This window comes from Ursus arctos, unplaced genomic scaffold (genome assembly GCF_023065955.2).
Source record: "Ursus arctos isolate Adak ecotype North America unplaced genomic scaffold, UrsArc2.0 scaffold_14, whole genome shotgun sequence".
Classification (NCBI taxonomy): domain Eukaryota; kingdom Metazoa; phylum Chordata; class Mammalia; order Carnivora; family Ursidae; genus Ursus; species Ursus arctos.
The window spans coordinates 70,043,903-70,063,799 of record NW_026622808.1 but is presented as its reverse complement, the minus strand read 5'-3'; the positions used below and the strand labels follow the sequence as shown (position 1 = coordinate 70,063,799).

Below are 19,897 nucleotides of genomic sequence, written 5' to 3'. Positions count from 1 at the left end.
GCTACAGAGGCTTCCGAAGAGCCCCAGAGCTGTGCCAGCACCTGACAACCAGGGAGCAGGTCTCAGGGTCTGGGCCTGGGGGGAGCCGGACGCTCCTCACAGCCTTGGAGTCCAACAGAACAGAGTTCAAAATGGCTCCTTGGAGGGACAAAGAAGGGATGGGATCTGGTCCACCCTGAGGGTGTAGCAACCAAAAGTAATTGATGCAGTAACACCTAGCCCCGTAGGTGGCAGGAGCTCAGAGCGGGGAGAGGTCACGACAGCTGCGGGAGGCAGCAGGGGACATACAGGGAGGCGGAGACACTCAGAGATGTAAGCAGAACGCGCGGAACCTTGCCCAGAACACCGGACCAGTGCCGGAGGCCGGGGGGCAGGGACGGGGCACTAAATAACTGACTTACAAACCGAAGGAGGAGGGGAGCACAGGAAAAGCCAGGCTGATCTATGAGAACAAAATTCCAGAAGGCAGCAGGGGTCAAAACGATGTCCAGCCAGAGGGTGGAGATGCTGCGTCCCGTGGTCTGGATCCAGCTGGCTGGGAGCAGCCCTTATCTTCTGGAGCCACTGGTGCCACGCCCAAGGGGCAGTGGCTGATGTGAGGAGGACATTATGAGGGTGGCAGGACGGGAACGTGTTTAGTAGTGTTTAAATATATCCCAGCTTTGAGGATTCACTTATTTTCCAGGTAAATTTGCATAGGTGGGAGGAAGTGTCCTAAAGCGGCATTGCCCAAAAATGCAGCTACAAGTTGTGAAAGCTTTGTGGAGAAAGGGATCAGTGCGACGCAGTGCAGAGGAGATCAGCTGAGCCCCTCTCTGGGGAATAAGGGTTAAGGAGAGGAGTAGCGGGAGCAGGGACCTTGGTTTATTGATTCTAGATCCACCAACAATGGCCAAGGCTGAGAAATGATGCCACATGAACCTCATTAGTCCCCTTCCTGCCATGTGCCCCAGCCCAGCCCACACGCCATGTCACCAAGAGGAAGTCTTGAGAACCTCGCCAACAGCACACCGCCTTGGACACAGCCCAGACTGGTGGAACCGGGAGGGGAGAGGCAGCGGCGTCTGCATACGGGTGTGGTGCCGGGTGACTGGTGGGAAAAGCCGGGTTTCTGAAACTGAAGTCAGACGCCAGAAAGAGAAAGAGCACAAAACCAGCAAGCTCTGGAGAAGGAACTCTGGGGGCTTCTGTTCTGGAAGGTCTCTGAAAATGTAGGGGAATTTGGAAAGAAATGCTAAATGAAACTTTCAAAAATGAGTCTCTTGTGATTCCAGTGAGTCTCCTTGCACGGTGTGTGCCTCTGGACCCCTGCGAGCCAAGGGACAAGGGACAACCGCACTTTGGAACAGCTCCCCCAATAAACCAGTTGTTATCACCATGGAAGTTAGAGACAGGAACGCTTGTCAGCTCTTCAAAGCTGAGGGGCTGCCCAGAGACCAAGTGCACAGAGGGAAGTATGGGCTTTAAAGAAAGATGAAGGGCACCGACGTGTGTATCCAACACACGCCCACTGCAGATAACCAGGCAAACGTGCTCCGGCCCAGGCCCAGAACCAGCCGTCTGCGGGGGGCTGCGCCTGCGCCATCGCACAGTTGCAGGGGGCTCCCTGGCCCTCCTCGTCACACAGAACCAAAGGCAGCCTTGAAATCCTCAAGCTGAGTCTGGTTTCCCACCACGTGGGGCAGGCGCACTTTCACTGCTCTGAGCGTGGCGGGGTAACACGCGGAAGTTGCCATTTAAAGTTGTCCTTTAATGGACTAAGGGCCACGTGGCCGACTGAATGCAAAGGTGCTAAATGCCACTGCTCTGGGGCGCAGGAGCTCGCCAGGCAACCCAACCCCCACCGGGGCGGGTCTCAGTCTCCCTGCTGATATCAGGGCTGGAAATGTGCTGAAGAACCGGTATGTCCCAGTCCGAGATGCCGCGTCTATCTGGATAAAGCAGCCACTCCCCCAGGGCCTCCCAAGATTTTTGGCTTCCAAACAGATCCGTATCTTTCATCTATTTCCCACTTTTAGTAATTATGAGCAAACGATTAGGGAGAATTCGTTACTCTCTTTAGGGTGAAGTGATCTTCAGCCGTAATGAGAAATGCAAGAATTGATCAGGAAGACGCTGCTTAAAAACACGAAGCCTGTCTTTCTCAGTGTGCATCAGGGGCAACTGACTCGGAGCCACAGGGTGCTGAACTGAATCCAGCTACGGTTGCTGGGTCATCGTGGGCCTGTTCTCCCATGTGTAAAATGGAAATAGCCGTGGCAGCACTGGCCTCACAGGTTGGTGTGGGGTCCAGATGAGATCGTGTGTGTAGAGAGTCGAATCCAGACCCCGGGACGTATTTGATACGCAATTAACATGAGATACTCAACTGACATAATCCTGCCTGAAGTGTAGCACTTGTTATCCTGGAAGTACTGGCGGAGGAGTGGGATTTGCCTTGACACTGCCACACGTAGGCTTCACAGTCTCTGGCATGAAATGACCCAAGGCCGAGCCTCTGGCCTGCTATATTAAACACAGCGTCGTGTTTGGACACACACGTTAGAATGACGATCCCAAGAAATGCTTTCTTCTTTCTCAGGGTCCAGTTTGAGAGGCTGGCATTTATAAAGACATCATCTGTTCCCATAAGCAGGTTAGGCCGGTTTCCCAGCTATGGCTGCCACGTGTGACCCAGTGTTGCTCTGAGCCCCTGCAGGGCTGGCGTTGGAGCCCAGCAAGGCCCACAAGGCTCCATTTCCATCATTTCCTTGATGGAAAATGTACAAAGTAATTGAGCTGGCAAAAAAAGAGCAGAAAGTTCCAGGTGCCCTGAGGCAGGCCCCACGAGCCGGAGGCAACTCGCCGAACACAAAACCAACCCAAAGCAGTGCAACCGAGAGGGGTGCACACAGACCCTCGTGTAAGATGACACCCAGGGTGGCTTCGGAGGCCTCAAGGTCCTCTGTGAGAAAGACTTTGTTTTTAATGGAGCAGAGTGCAAGGACAGAGAAGAAGGTAACGTTTGTTTGGGTTTTCCTACAGACGGTAGAGCAGAGAAGGCCCTGAGCTGAACTGGAAAAAGGGCCTCGAGGACCCTCCCCAGAGGGTATGGTCTGAGGCCAGTGGTGACTTGAGTTCCCCTCCCCCTTCCTGCCAGCAGTAGACAACGGTGTGGAAACTCCACAGCAGAGATGTTCCAGACAGGAAGGCGGGTGTGCATAGTAGCTGCTGCCGCCCGAGCAGCCGCTCTCAGTTCTGAAGACACGGACACGCTCTCCCGCCAGTCGGCACAAGCCTCTGCTCCGAGGCCCTCGCTGCTCCCCACCACTCCGGCTGCCACGATGCCTCCTCCAGGAAGCCCGAGCCCTCCACAAGATCCAGAGATGAAGCCACAGGGTTAACACCTGCCACAGGGGGCCTCCAGGAATTTCTGATTGGTCGGGGCTGGTGGTGAAATGGTTTGAAGATCACCCCTGATATTGGCCCGGACTCCCTATGATCCACAGCATCTCCAGGGGGTAGAGGCAGAATAGGTGGGGGGGGGGTGTCTCCCGGTCACATTTCTCTCCCAACTCCCAGGACCCAACTGCCTCAGCCACCCTCCCGAGTTCTTACTGCCATCGGCAGCCACTAGATGCAAACCCTGACTTCCCAGAGACAGCTCGGTTCAAACTACCAGGGGCTGGGCCGGGGGGGGGGGGGGGTGTTGTCACGGCTAAGTGAAGCAAAAACAAAGGAGCAGACAGAATTCCCCACAGTGCCACGTCGGCGTGGAGATTGTGAAACCCACGCACAGCCAAGGAAGGGCAGCCAATTCGGCCACTCCCAACCCATTTGCCCACTGCCTTGCGAGACCCCCGCCGGAGACCCAAGGCCCTCCTTATTTCATTGACCTGGAACTAAGACGGCCTCCCCACTCAACCAAGGGTAGCTCCCAAAGTCCGGGACCTGGACATCAAAAATGTGTACTTCCAAATCTTTGTCCTCTTTTTGTAAATTGATCAAATAATGCACCATATACCACAAAGTTCTTAGAAAATTAAACTGAGAATGAGCAATTCTACAGCCAGTTAAGTCAGAGTGGAGAATTAATGATGCCTGACAACACTTTCTCTCTCTCCCTCCCTCTCTCTCTTCTCCCCCTTCCTCCCTCCTTCCTTCCCTCCCTTCCCCACTCTCTCCATCTGACACATATGCAGACATACACACTCTCTTCTCAAGGAAATCCTCAAGAAAGATATTGCCAGAACTGGTAAGAACCATTACCAGCCCATTACGATAGCCAGTCTAGAGCTGCCCCGAAGCTATGGTTTAAACCAGGTCTTTAAAAGTCCCTATCTCTGTGTTTTTAATGAGCAACCACCTGGATTACATACACCTTGTTGAAAATATAGCAGAGGCTCTATGGCTCTGCTAGGGTCAGGTGACTACCGAAACACAGAGACAGAATCCACATCAGACCGTGTCCCCTAGGAGACCACAGGCCTGCGAGGCAGGTAAAATATCCACGGGACAGGTGATGCTCACCTGTCACCAGGCCAATTGGTTACCACGAATAATTTCTTTCCCCGGATAACACAAACAAGCAGGGTTTTCCCTGTTTTGTACAAAGGAGGGGAGCAGCAGGAGACCAGCTGTCTGATGGTGTACAGTCCCAACGCCTGTTTCTAATAGCAAGACAAATCCTTGATGGAAAATGTACAAAGTAATTGGGCTGGCAAAAAAATCAGAAGGAAATACCCAGTCGTACACGTACGACACCTCCGAAGCTCGGAATCAAGCAGGAAAAGAGAAGGGAGATCACTCTATAGATACAGTCTTGATTTTCCTATCTGCTTAGCTGGCTTTCTGGGGCTGTTGGGTTTGATTTTTAAAGGAATGCCTGTACCACAGGAAATCCACTCCGGTACAAAAAATAAAGTCATGTGGAATTTTTGAACACGGCCATACGGTAGAATCCGTATCCTAGTTGTTATAATGAAAATAGAACTGCTTCTTAATTAAAAAAAAAAAAAAGATCAAGTATAAGTCTCAGCTTTTTCAGCACCGCCGAGCCTGACGTGAAGTAGGTCATGCAGAAAGCGGCCCCAAAGGAGATGCCACATGAAGAAGGAGGAGAGGCAGGTGAGAATGTTCCAGCGTGCATCTGGGGCAGCCTTACCTGGGTGTGCCCGTCGGTTTCCAGGACCTGCAGAACAGGTACTGTCCGTCGGCATTGACCAGGTGAGGGAGGTCCTGGTACGGAACGCTCTGCGGGGTCCGCCTGGGAGAACCTTCCTCCGGCATTCTGAAAGGATCTTCAAGTCCTTGAAAGAAAAGAGGACATATTCCAAAGTCAGAAATATGGCAAAACACACAGAGATGGGGAGAAAAGCCTTGTGGGGTGTCAGTAATATTTTTTAAGCAGTTAAAAAAAAAAACTCTCCATTTCAAAGATTTTTAAAAACCCATATATTTCTTGCAATCTCTCCGAGACTGAAAAATCCCATTTGTTCTTAAGAAAATGCTCACTTTATTTTTTAAGTGCCTCATTACAGCTTTTTCCCCCTTCCCATCTGTGTTTATTTTAAATCATTTCAGGAAACTTCATCTTAAAGACTATTTTAGCTGTAATCAAGTGGAAATTATAGTCAGCTCTGTGGGTATAAAGACCCAGCTGCAAGAAGACCCATCTATCTTAAAATCCCCAAGGAAGTTTCAAAGGGGCACAATAATGAGGTGGATGATACTCCAATTAATTCCTCCTGTCTGAAATTCCAAAGATTCCATGACAAACCTGTTTCCATCGTGTCCTGGCTTTTGCATTCCACAACCACGACAGCACAGGGGATCAGAGCCAGGCAGATAAGGGCTGTTCCCTCATGTCAGCGGTCACAGGGCAGCATTCAAGCGGCTCCCGAGCCCCTGTCCCCCACCCCGAGCCCTGCCCCCAGAGCCTGCCTTTCAGACTTTAGGGGTGCCTAGCCCCGGAGCCTGCTGCCAGCTCGCACTGACAAGCTCTCCGGAGCTCCCCTGCTTACCCAGGGGCGGGGGACATGCGCCTGCGATGCCCCACTACTAGTTTAGGTCATCACTTTCACTACACAAACCCATGGGGGGTTCAGGGACAAGAGGGGCTCACGAGCCCGGCACCCCCTGCCCTGGGAAACTGGGAAACTAGCTCCGCGCACACCGAGGCACCTCGCACACGCACAAATGCGGGTCCCCGAGGCAAAGTCACCCCCGAGGCTCCTAACAAACTTTGCTTGCTGCCTGTCTCCAACAGCGCAGGGAATGGAGCCCCGCAGCTGTCACCGGGAGAGCCACGGGAAAAACCAGGAGACTTCGCCGGGCGTGTGCACGGGGACGGCGGGGACAGGGAAGATGGAGTTGACGGGGACAAGTTGGTTTGGGGGCTGGTGCGAGGGAGCAGGGGAGGGCGCGCGCACACACGCGCACACACAGACACGCGCACCACACAGACACGCGCGCACACACGCGCGCGCACCAGGGGGCGCGGGAGCCCACGCCGAGCGTGCGGGGGACCCCTGAGGCTGCTCCCCACCCCTGGGGACGGCACTTGCTGGCTGGGGCGGGGGCCGGGAGGCAGTTACCGGGGCCACGAGCGCCGCTGTCGCGTTCCCCGAGCGCCGCGGGTCCTCGTCTGCGGCGGGCCGGTGCCGGGCCGAGCTGCGCGCCGCCGGCTCCGCGGCGACAGGGCGCGGCGTCTGCGCTGCCACTTTATCCCCGGGCCGGCTCGGCGGCGGGGGCGGCCCGAGGTGGGTGGGGACGCGCGGGACCGGCGGGCGGTGCAGAGAGGCGGCGCCCGGGGCCCACGTGTGCCTGGCCCGCGGGGAGGAGCGGGGGGCACAGCCCGCGGACCCGGCCACGCGCTCCTCCCCGCCCGGCCTCGCGGGAGGCCGCGCCCCGGGGTGGCCGCCCGGGGACCATCACGAGGCCTGGAACCCAGCCGGTCTCACCCGAGTGTCAGCGCGGGAGGACTCGCCACAGCCCCGCGCAACACACCTAGCGCACACAGACCCACGTAGGGACACACACGCACACCACACATACAGACTGCAAACGTACACGGACCACATGCGTGCACAGACCCACACCCAGGACCCACATACTACACGTACAGACACAGACAACACACAGGGACACATGCAGATACACGCAGACGCTACATGTTCGCAAAGACACACACCACACATGCAGGCGTGCCCATAGACGTCCCCACAGATACACAGGCATGGGCACACAGGGTCGTGCAAACAACATACAGTGCGCAGAGACACGCAAACACATACATACGCAATACACAAAGACAGACACGTGACATCGACAGATACACAAACGCACACAGACGCACACAGACAAGAGCAGAGTGACACACTCATGCACAGACACCCGCAGACCTCTCCAAGCATGCAAACATGACATGCACATACGGGCAGACGCTCGTAAGGCACACACACATTCACACCCCCACAGAGACACACGTGGTCAGACACACACATCAAAAGCTGTGGTGGGGGTGCACAGCCCCCCAGGAGGTAGGGTAGAGGCAGACTGGTGTAGGCCTCATCCCTCCACTTGAATCCCCAGCAACTGTCCCCAGATCCCAGGAGGCGGGCCCCCCAATGAAATCTCCGGTGCACCTACACGGGCCAGGGGAAGGTCTGAACACTATCTGGTCCGACCAGCGATGTAGCTCTTGGGGGTGGAGGAAGCAGCCCTGGACTTCGAGTCCAGACCACCTGCTCTAGCTCCTCCATCTGTCCTGTGGGCCTTAATCTCCTCACCTGCAGCCTGGGTAAAATACCTGTGTCCCCAAGGAGTGTGACAAATGTCCGCAGCTCACACAGACCTCAGCTGGCCTTTGGGACTTTCCTTCTTTCACAGATAACTTTACACCAGAGCAATGTGGAAAAGAACCGCTGTCCTCCAGAAACTGGTATCTCAGTGTCACACTGTGTCAGTGCAGGTGGCCCAGGCTGCTTAGAGCCTGTGACCTAACTTAAATAAATCAAGCAGAGAAAGACAATTATCATATGGTTTCTCTCATCTATGGAACATGAGAACTAGGATGATCGGTAGGGGAAGAAAGGGATAAAGAAAGGGGGGTAATCAGAAGGGGGAATGAAGCATGAGAGACTATGGACTCTGAGAAACAAACTGAGGGCTTCAGAGGGGAGGGGGGTGGGGGAATGGGATAGGCTGGTGATGGGTAGTAAGGAGGGCACGTATTGCATGGTGCACTGGGTGTTATACGCAACTAATGCATCATCGAACTTTACATCAGAAACCGGGGATGTACTGTATGGTGACTAACATAATATAATAAAAAAACATTAAAAAAAAAAAAGTAAAACAATAGCCTTTGAGGAGCTTCGGGTTTTAAGTGCCGCCCAGTGGCGAGGTCAGCTCTCTGGCCTCGAGCAGTTCACCACGCCTGGGACAGAGAAGGGGGAGCTAAATGACTTCTCCGAGGCACAGTGTAGGACGGGTCTAGAGGCAGCAGCCCTGGGGCAGGGAGCTGGGGGCAGGCCTTCAAGCTGCCCTGCTAAGTACATTGTATTTACTTGGATGGTAATTTCTTCAAGGGGGGGCAATTGTTGATAGTCCACGTTGGGTGCGGCTGTTGTTTTGGTTTTTTCCAGCTCCAACATTCCAAAACTTTAAATAGACAGCGTGAAAGTTTGGAGGACAGGTTTTGCTGGTTGTCAGCAGAGCCTCTGTAGAAATGGTGGTAGAGAGTTTGAAGATTTGCTTGCTGGGTTACCAGCATAAATGAGAGCGTGGTGTGCTGTCAGCAGGTTGGGACACCGGGAGTTAAGAGATTGAGACTGTGCTGTTGGGTATCTGGCTTTTTTTTTTCCTAAGTAAACTTTTTATTTTGAGATACTGGTGGATTCACATGCAGTTGGTAACAAATAATACAGAGAAATTCTGTGTGTCCTTTACCCAGTTTGCCCCAATGGTAACATCTTGGGAAACTGTAGGACAGGATCACAACCAGGATACCGACATTGATACAGTCAAGATGCAGAACATTCCAGAACGTTGTGCTGCTCTTCCGTAGCGAGGGCTACTTCCCTCCTACCCCCATTTCCTTCATAGCCCCGCCAGGCGCTTATTTGTTCTCCGTTTCTAAAATTTTCTCATTTCGAGAATGTTCTATGACTGGAGTCACACAATATGTGACCTTTTAGGATTCACTGTTTTCATTCAGAATTTCCTGGTGGTTGTGTGTAGTACTCTATGGTGTGGACAAGCCACACAGTTCGTTGAGGGACTTTTGGGTCGCTACCCCTTTGGGCTATCACGAATAAAGCTGCTTTTGGAGCTCACGTAGAGGTTTTTATGTGAACACAAGTCTTCATTTCCCAGGAGGGCAATTGCTGGGCCAAATGGAAATTGCATGTTGTTTAAGAGCCTGCCCAAATGCGTTCCAGAGTGGCCGTGCCATTTCACATGCCCATCCGGAATGTGTGAGAGATGCGGTTTCTCGGGGTCCTCGTTAGCACTCAGCATTGTTGCTCTTTCTTTACTTTAGCCTTGTCCTCCCCACTGTCTTTCTCCTCCTCTCCCTGTGGGACTCGATGGTACGATGTTAGGCCTCTTGTCTAACCATAGATCTCTGAAGCTCTCTTCATTTATTTTCCTGTTTATTTTCTCTCTGTTGTCCAGATGGGGTAATTTCTAGTGTCCTGTCTTCCAGTTCGCTGCTTCTTTCTTCTCTCCCCTCCATTCTGCCTCTGAACCCATCCTCTGAGCTTTTTAAATTCAGCTATTGAGTTTTTCAGCTCTCCAGTTCCCCCTTCAGCTCTTCGTTAGATCTTCTCTTCCTCAGCAGAGACTTTCTATTTTCTGTTAGTTTCAGGCATGACTGTAATTGCTCCTTGAAGCATTTTCATCATGGCTTCCTTAAGTCTCTGGTCTTTCTGTTGGCATCCATTCGTTGTCTTTTCTCATTCAATTTCAGGTCTCTGTGGTTCTTGGTGAGATGTGTGATTTTCTACGGAAACCCAGATGGTCTGGTCTTGTATTACGTGGTGAAACTCTGGATCTTATTTAAAGCTTCTGTCTTAGCTGGTCCTCTCTGACGCTGCTGTAGGCCAGGGGATGGGTAGGTGGCGGTGTGGCCTCATTACTCTCAGGTGGAGCTAGAAGCCTGGGTTGCCTACTCAGCCTTGGTGGGTGTGGGAGTGCACCGTGTTTTACTTTTGTGTTGTTTAACTGGAGTAGAAAGGTCAAGTCTAAAACTTTTCTGTTTTGTTCAGCTTTCTCTCTCCTGGTCCTTTGGCTGGAAAGAGCAGGCTTTGGTTGGGTATTGTTTGGTCTGTGCCCATGGCATTTCTGGGTTGCTGGTTTCTCCAGCTCCAAGACTCGAATATCTGAGGCAAAACAAAAAACCCAGGCTTCACCACTATGTCACTCCTTGGCGCCTGAGGTCCCTAGCTGGTCTGCCTTTCAGAGTCTCCTTCAGTTTGTTTTATATATGATGTCCAGGGTTTTTAGCTGGACTTAGTGGAAGGAGTAGAGAAAAGCACATCTCCTGTGCCATTGCAGATGCAGATGTCCTGTATCTGGCTATATCATCCAGCAATCCCTGCCTACCCATATGCCCTCAGAGACCTTGGGACCCAGTCTCTTGAGATTGGACCACTCTAGAGATAGTAATCTTCCAGAAGAGTAACACTTGGCAGGATCTGCCCCTACAGCTTGGTATAAAATGGCAGGACAGCAATTCAAGTAGAAGTGGTATCTTTTTGCTCCCTAGTGTCTTGTGTGATCTTCCAGAGATGCTCTAAGGTTGGAGCTGAGTGGAACATGATGGAAATGCCTGCGGGGAGGAAGGGAGTAGGAGCAAACTAGGAGACAATAAGAAAGCCAGAAGTTTCTCTTACTAGAAATTTTGGTATGTGCAAATTAACTTCTACAGCTTTTCGAAATCACAGGAATTTGGGTTGTTGTATACTTCAACTATGAATCACTCCTGGACAGAGAGAAGTGGAGGTTGGGAGTGGAGGTGGTTATTATTAGAGTGAATGGTACAGAAGAGGTAGGACTTTGTACAAACTTAGAGGGAAAATTAAGTTGAACAAAAATACCGAAACTGAAATGTGCTCCACTGACCAGCTGTGTAACTTTCGTCAACTTAATTTGCCTTCTGACACTGTCTCCTCACCTGAAACAGGGGGATATGAATACCTACTCCTGGCCTTGGTCAGTTTAGATCATATCTGTGCAGAGCTAAGCACAGTACCTGGTGGACAGTCAGCTTGCACTAAATCAAGGGTGGCAGCTCGGTGGCCCAAGAGAAGGTACTTTTTTGTCTGAAGAAAAAAAAAATTAAGATTTTTCTTTATTTATTGGGGGGGGAGATCATGCACAAGAATAGAGGGAGAAGCAGACTCCCCACTGAGCAGGGAGCCCAATGCGGGACTCGATCCCAGGATCCCGGGATCATGACCTAAGCCAAAGGCAGACATTTGGCCAACCGAGCCACCCAGGTGCCCTGAAGAAAACATTTTATTTGAATTTTTTAAATTGGTAATTTCGCATGCAAATCCAGATTCCCAGCTTCTCTTGAAGAACAGAGAGGTATGGTCACAAGGGGCTGCAGGGTTGGGTGTGTTGAGCACGAGGGGCCTGTAGGAGAGGCTGGATTTGTGGGTATTGAACTGAAGAGAAAGGTCAGGCCAGAGACGTGGGAGTTGGCCCAGAAATGATCCTCGCATCCGTGGGATAGAGCACGCCCACCTAGGAGAGTAGGCAGGTAGAGGTATAACCTGGCAGCCTGTGCGTTGCATCTGGTCTGCAGGAGGTCGAGATTAGCTGTTGCTGTCCTTTCAAAATATTTGAATTAGTAGCCAATATTCCATGTGATAGTGCTGGTCTCTGCATTTCCTCTAAAAGGCCAAAAGCCTGGCAACATGGGGCCTCATTTGTGCCTAACAGTGGTCAGCACTGTGGTTGAATGGAAGCGGTCTTCTGGTCGTGCATGCATCTGCCTGTTTACTAGCCCCTCTACTGCACTCACCTAAAGAAAAACTAACTCTCCAAATTCTTCCTATGAGGTCAGCATTACCAATACTAAAACCAGATAAAGACAACACAAAAAGGAGAACTATAGGCCAGTATCTCTGATGAATATAAGTGCAAAACTCCTCAATAAAATATTAGCAAACAGAACCCAACAATACATTGAAAAGAATCGTTCAACAGATGACTGGATTAAGAAGTTGTGGTCCACATATACAATGGAATATTACTCAGCCATCAGAAAGAACGATTACCCAACATTTGCAGCAACATGGACGGGACTGGAGGAGATAATGCTAAGTGAAATAAGTCAAGCAGAGAAAGACAACTATCATATGATTTCTCTCATCTATGGAACATAAGAACTAGGAGATCAGTAGGAGAAGAAAGGGATAAAGAAAGGGGGGTAATCAGAAGGGGGAATGAAGCATGAGAGACTATGGACTCTGAGAAACAAACTGAGGGCTTCAGAGGGGACAGGGGTGGGGGAATGGGATAGACCGGTGATGGGTAGTAAGGAGGGCACGTATTGCATGGTGCACTGGGTGTTTTACGCAGCTAATGAATTATCGAACTTTACATCAAAAACCAGGGATGTACTGTATGGTGACTAACATAATAAAAAAACATTAAAATTTTAAAAAATATCTAACAATTGAGGATGAAGGGATAAAGAAGAGGTGATATATAATATATGTATATATAAATATATATACAGACACACGCAATGAAATATTATTCAGCGATAAAAGAGTGAAATCTTGCGATTTGCAATGACATGGAGGGAGCTAGAGAGTATAATGCTAAGCTAAATAAGTCAAAGAAAGACAAATACCATATGACCTCACTCGTACGTGGAATTTAAGGAACAAAACAAACAAGCAAAGGGGGAAAAGTGGGGGGGGGGCAAACCAAAAAACAGGCTCCTTAACTATAGAGAACTCACTGATGGTGACCAGAGTGGAGGTGGGTGGGGGGATGGCTGAAATAGGTGATGGGGATTAGGAAGGGCACTTGTGATGAGCGGGGGGGTGTTGTATGTAAGTATCGAATCACCATATTGTACACCTGAAACCAATATAACACTGTATGTTAACAATACTGGAATCAACATTTTTTAAAAAATTAAAAAGCCAACACTTGAGTGTCTGGTTTGTTTCACTGGGTCATAACATGAGGGAGGGGGTAGGTTTTGGTGGTGGCACATGAGGGGTAATGTGTCGTTCTGGACTTTTGACCTCTCTGGGACGTCCAAGCCAAAACCTGATGGGTAGTAGCCGACACATTAGGAGAGTCGGGACAGAGATGAGGCTTGGAAGTAACAGTACTTGATGTCATGGGAATGGATTCAGTTGTCCAGGAGCCATGAACTGCAGGGGAAAGTGGACCCAGGAGATATCCTTGTGAGGAGAAGGAGAAAGATGGGGACAGGGAGAGTTTGCCATGGCGACAGAGACAGAAAAAATCACTTGGAAGGTATATTTCACAGAATCTAAAGGTACAGCACGCTGTAAGAAGGACCGACAGTGTCAAATGCTGTCCAGGTGTCAAACAAGAGGACTGGGATGGGTTCAATGGATTTAATAACAAGGAGGTCATATGCGACTTGGAAAGAACCCAGTTCATGGATTAACCAGGACAGAAGACAGCCCACCCTGAGCTACGAAGTGGGTGGAAAGTAAGCGGAGACACATCTTTCAAGATGTTTTGTGTGAAGAAGCTATGTGGTGGTGAAGTCTATGCATTTTAGAGCCAGACGACCTGGATTTGACCCCCAGCTCTGGTGACTTGAACCACCCGATCTTGGGCGATTGGTTTACCTTCTTTCTGCCTCTGCAAAGGGAGGATAATTAAGAATCCTGTCTAGCTCGTGGGACTGACCGAGATAGGGCAGGTTAGTGGCTTAGCACAGCGCCCGGCACAGAGTAGGCGGGGTGCGAGACGATGTCACCATTTTTAAGTTAAGGGAATTTACGCATGTGTGAGAAGTTCCGATGAGAACCAGAGTTAACAATGAATGGTGAGTCTCCTTCCCCCTCCTGCGCCCTGGTTGCTGTCCACGGAGGCAACCACCTGGCAGGGTCTTATGTGGCTTTCTAGACATGCTCTGGGGTCTGAGGAGAATGGAGCACACCAGAAACACCTTGAGGAGGAAGGGAGAAAGTAAGAAGCAAGGGCATCAGAGGGAAGTAACTGCATCTCTGCTGGCTGCGTGCTGCGGGGCTTCTTGAAGAGGCGGGACCAAACTGTTGAGTGCGAGTGTTAAGTACAGAGCTGGAGAAACATCTTCTGTGGGGGCGAGGAGGTCTGTTGCCTCAGTGGCCCCAGTGAATGGCCATTTGCATTGTGACTTTGCAGGTTTCCACTATGTCCAGGTAGACAGAGTCAGAACTGAGTTAGATCGTACGACACAGACTTGTTTGGTGTGGGGAAAACCCCACACGTTTGGGGACCAGGAGCTCCAGAAGGGAAGTGTTCTGTGTAAAAGTAAAGGAGACACTACCGGCGAGAGCTGGGTTTTCCCCTACTCAGGATGACTACTGGGTTTTTCCAAAACACAGAGAAAGGAAAAAAGAAACACTTCGTACTCTATACAATACCTACAAAAAAGAATTTACCGGAGGACGGCACCAACAAAGGCAGGTACCCAGTGCTGTTACAGAGAGGTCATAAATATTCTTAATGTTGCTGTGACAAGGTGTGTTGATTCTATTGTTCCATCTTATTGAAATGGTTGTAAAAGTTTTCCCCGAATCATTTCTGCCTTAGCCCCTTTCCCTATTTTTCCCATAAAAAAGTCCCTTCTTCATAAATTCTTCTGTAGGGATGCCTGGGTGGCTCAGTCGGTCAAGTGTCTGCCTTCAGCTCAGGTCATGATCTCAGGGTCCTGGGATCGAGCCCCGCATCAGGCTTCCTGCTCAGCGGGGAGTGTGCTTCTCCCTCTTCCTCTGCCCCTCCCCACCCCTTGTGATTCTCTGTCTCTCAAATAAATACACAATCTTAAAAAAAAATGAAATAAATTCTTCCTGTAGAGATGTGGGGCCACCGATCGCCATGGTTAGGAGAGGGCTGCCAGGTATTAAACGTGAAATAAGCTCTAACACACATGTGGGTGCAGGAAAGCTCCGGAAAGTTGGCTCTGCCCTCCATCCACCCTTCCACGTCAAAGGAAGGGTAATGTGCTTTGAAGAGGTAATTCCAGAATGGCAGGTGTGGCAGTCAAGGCATTTTCCTGCCTTTCCTTGACCACTAAGAATCATGCAGGAAAAACAAAACAGGGAATTTTTGATCCTTGTAGTGTGGTTCCCACAGAAGTCGGATCTGTTACAATCAAAATGGGGAGGTAAGTGCCTCCAACACTTGTCAACACTGCCGCCATTGCCACAGAGGCCCTGCGGGACGGCCCTCACATGGGATTTTGCAACTGAGGAAACCTCTCCGGTCCCTTTACTTGCCCAAGGCTGTATGTGGGGAAGTGGCAGAGCCAGCCTCTGGCCCTGACCCATCCGCCTCCTGTGTTCTGTCCTTCGCCGCGGCTGCCGTGTGAACCCAGGCTGCTAGGGAAAATGGAGGTAGGTGTTCAACATTCGGCAGTTTAATAACACTCAGCTTCATGGAGAGAAAGGCCCTCTTCTCTTCCATCTTTCTGATGAGTAAAAAAAAGTCTTTGTTAGGTTTTTATGTGTCGGTAACGTTCCAATGTTTCTGCATCTCCCCTTTTAGCCACTTGGCTTTGTTATTATTATCATGCATTTTATTTGTAGGGTTACCTTAAATGTGTGGCAAGTGTTCATTTTCTATGTAAAAAAACCTTTTTAAAAAGACATGGAGTTTAAAACGTGTGTTGATTTAAAAAAGAGATTAGGTAAATTACAGAGCACGTGGGACATAGATAATGCCAAGTCATAGTGTCCTTGGTGAGGACACAGGGGTGGAGTGCTGGTGGGAGAGCTGGGTGTGGGCCTGGCCTCCCGGCTCCCATGCTCGGCCTCTAACCTGCATTTCCCGGTGAGGGCTCCTTCCAGGCCGGCCTACTACTGCACTTCCGGCCTTCAGCTTCCTGTGGGTCAGCGTAGGATTGGCCCCGATGGTCTCCGAGGGTCTCCTCCAGCTCTCAGAAACATTCTGTGGAAGGCTATTTTTGCTATATGTATTTAAGCAGCAGGGCCAGCCCTATTGGAAAGGCCATTAAGCACAATCAAATCTACTAAGATGGAAATACTGGTCCCCACCCACACACCACCTTCTTTAAATGCATTTGGCAAGTCCAGAAAGCCAGCAATTAGTAAGTGGACCCAATCACTATAACAAGATCTGCTCTCCGCGGTAAAGGAGAAATTCCTGCACGGACTAATCTGGTTAATGGAGCGGTTAAAAGTTAGACATGCTGTAAAATATTCCTTGGGGGTCATTATAAGCGCAAATAAAATGGACCCCTGCTGGCAAGTAACAGTGGCAGGTCACACATGTGTATTTCTCTACTTTGATTTTTACAAAAAAAAAATTTTTTTTTTGGCTTCTTTTGAAATAGATGCGATTGACCTAATGCTAAGTTTTGGTCTTTGAAGGCAAATGAGGTAGTGGTTATGATTAGGCAGGGAAAGTCCAATGATGGGTTGAGTAACTGCAGAAACTGCTACATATGTACAGAAATTTCCAGATAATCTAGGCAAGGTTGGGGAGGGGGAGGAGCACACTTCACAGTTTTTCTAAACAGTAGCTCTTTTTTTTCCTGGTCTTTTTTTAATTGGCTGGTATGCTTGTTAAAGGCAGAGACCCTGGGGTCTGACTCAGCTCTTGGACTTAGAAGCTGTGTGACCTTGGGCAAGTTACTTAGCCTCTCTGCTTCCATTTCCTTATCAGTAAAACGGAGGTAATAATGGAACCTGCTTCACAGAACTGTTGTGAAGATTAAATGAATGAATACATTAACATGCTTAGAAAAATGTTTGGCATATAGCAAATCCTTTATGTATGAGGTACATTATTACTATTATTGTTATTATTATTTGTAACACAGCATCAAATCTCCCCTCTAAGTTGCCTTTGTAAATACCACCCACCTGAGAACTCTGTGTCTTCTGAAATCGTGTTACCTTGTACGTTAGGAAGTGTACATTTCAGTGTACGTCAAGCAAAATCGGCAAGACTTGGGGAGGATTTTGTAGCTGGAAGAGGTCCTAGATGTCATGGAATCTAAAGCCAATATTTTATAGCTAAAGCAACTGAGACCAGAGAGGTGAGGTGACTTGCCTAAGGCTGCACAGCAACTTGGTGGTCAAACCTGAATTAGAAGAAGAGTCTGGACCCCACCTTTTTTATCTTGGGGGAACTACATTCCTAATGGGTTCTTAGTGTTTCCACTATGAAAAGCAATGGGAAACCGGGAATGAAGGTACTTGGGGGTCTCTCACCCACACCCTGCCACAGACCTGTGTGAGATTTCCCCTCATTTCCTTCAAATCTGGAAGAGGTCTATGTGGGCATTGGTTTTCTTTGATTTGTTTGTTTGCTGACCGCCAGGCAATACTTGCTCCTTTCTAACCACAGCTGTATTTCCTTTTGAGGAACCCTCCACCATTGTGCAAATTCTTGGGGCAACTGTCAATCAAAGTGCCTACATCGCTCTGGCTGACCAGGGCCCATGGAACTAACTCTTGAGCAGAGTGACATGGGCTGGGAGGCCCAGGCAGAGCTCGCTCATTCACAGACTTTCGGGGTGAGGTAGTTGAGTGCCTCTGCTGCATGTCCCGGTCCTCATGCCAAGCCGGGTCTTCTAGTCTTTAGTGTGTTCTATGAACAACCCAACAGACCTCTACAAAAGTCCCCTCAGGCTTACATCGGCCATATTTGATTTCTGTTGCTTGCCACCAAAGAACCTTGACAGATACAACTTAATCGGTTGCCTTTGGCTTTCAGTGCCGTCGGTAACTGGCAGGTAGAAGGAAGGTGGGAGATGTGGGGAGCAGTTGCTGCAGGGCATGCTGTTGAGATGTCTGGAGAGAAGGGAAAGAGCTGAATAGACGGAAGACGGAGGAGTCTGCCCGGATCAGCATGGAGAAGGCCCAGCAGCTGGCACACTGGGAAATGGGAATTCTGTCAAGCAGAGAAGTTGGCCTATTTAAGTCCCCAAGAGTGGGGTAGGCAGGTGGTATGACGCAGCTGACGGCTCAGGAGCAAGAAAACAGGACTCGTTCCTCCCTCAGGAAAGCCCATCAATGGCCACAGCAAAACAACCCTGCATAGGGAGCCCTGGAAAGTGAATTAAAATGTGGTTTTGAGGACCGTCTTGACAATGGAAGTCAGTATTCATTTCTTCTTTCTTTCCTTCATGTAACTTGCATTTCCCTGCAGCTGCTACAGGCCAGACGTGGTGCTGGATGCTGGGGTTCGGAGCTAAACCCACCATCTTTCCTCTCATGTGATTGGCAGTCTAAAGAGCAAGAGGGCCAAGAAGGCTACCATCACAGCCAGAGATGGGAGCCCCCCGAGGAAAGTGTGTATGTGGACGGGATGTGAAGGATAATGCAATGGTTCATACAAGAAATCATATGATGGTGACATTCATCTTCAAAAACCAGGGGAGGATGTGTGAAGATTCTGGCAGAATCTTCCCAAGCCTGTTACCTGCAGCTTATTATCTCTCTAATGCGGGATCTTGTCCCCTTCCGGGCATTGGCATGGAAGAAAGGAATGTGAGCAGGTCACATTAGGCTTTGCTCTGGTTCCCAAAGTCCCGATGGTTTAACACCCAGGCCCCCTAGGGATGAGCACAGGCACCCATTGGGTCCTTAAAGCCAGGGTATGGTCCATGGACCAGCAGCATCAACTTGTGCTAGGAGCTTGTTAGAATTAGGGAATTCCACGCCCCACCCCAGACCCACCGAACCATTCTGCCATGTTAACAAGTCTCCCAGGTTGTTCGTAAGCATGTTAACATTTGAGAAGTGTTAGTTAAACCTTTAGGTGAAATACTGAGATATTCATTTAAGGATAGGTTATTTGGAAGGACTCAGGTCAGGAACTGAGCCAGGCCAGCCAGAAATAGTGTGTAACCAATGTCCTTGTGACTAGCAGGGACAGTGGCCAAGGGGTGAGGGAGGGGAGGAAGACTCAGTCAAGACACATTCTTGTGGGTTGAATGTGTCATGGACAAGTGTCCGACACGGTGCAGGAAGCCAGTTCCATCTATTTATTTGGGTCCTTTCTCTTTTCTTGTTGATAAGTCTGGCTAGGGGTTTATCAATTTCATCAATTCTTTTGAGGAACCAGCTCTTCAGCTTTGTTGATCTGTTCCACCATTTTTTTTGTTTGTTTCTATATTGTTTATTTCTGCTCTAACCTTTATTATTTCCCTTCTTCTGCTGGCTTTAGGCTTTATTTGCTGTTCCTTTTCTAACTAGTCCCACCTAAATGTCAGATAAACAGTGACTTAATGTTCAGTTTATTAGTACATCCCATGCAATATTTGGGACGAAGTTATACTAACAAGTTATTCATTGTTTATTCAAAACGCAAACATAACCAAGCATTCTGTACTTTTATTTGCCAAATCTGGCAACCCTAGTCTACCAGGACCCAGGTGTTATCTCTCAACACCTTAAAGAGCTTCAAACTATTAAAAACAAAGGGATTAAGAAGATCCAAGATGACAGAATGAGTGACTTAAATTTAGGGGTGTGTGTATAGTTAGTCATAATATTTTCAACCCAGATATGAATGCAGTGAATCACCAGCTTTTCCCCACAAACTAGTAAGAGCCCAAGGTGGCAAAGAGCTTAGTAAGTGGTATTGGAAAAATAACACTGAATCTTTACCTACTGTCACATGAACTGGATGCCCAAAAGTGAAAGATAGACTTAAAAAATTAATAGAAGACAGA

At 49.4% G+C, this 19,897-nt stretch overlaps 1 protein-coding gene across 5 annotated transcripts in view; it reads right to left on the bottom strand.

Annotated features, from left to right (window-relative positions):
• MGLL (monoglyceride lipase) overlaps nt 1-6,692 on the bottom strand; it is a 112,110-nt gene extending 105,418 nt beyond the window's left edge. Inside the window, exons 1-2 of one of the 5 annotated variants that reach the window (XM_057311980.1) lie at nt 6,576-6,692; nt 5,144-5,288 (exon numbers count right to left, since the gene is read on the bottom strand). In XM_057311980.1, coding sequence (XP_057167963.1) covers nt 5,144-5,268 — 125 coding nt within the window. In that variant the 5' untranslated portion in view covers nt 5,269-5,288; nt 6,576-6,692. Of the gene's footprint in view, nt 1-5,143; nt 5,289-5,758 lie in introns of all 5 variants that reach the window. The other 4 variants (XM_048227198.1, XM_026501494.4, XM_026501493.3 and 1 more) reach the window with 4 other exon arrangements.
• Between the last annotated feature and the right edge of the window lie 13,205 nt (nt 6,693-19,897).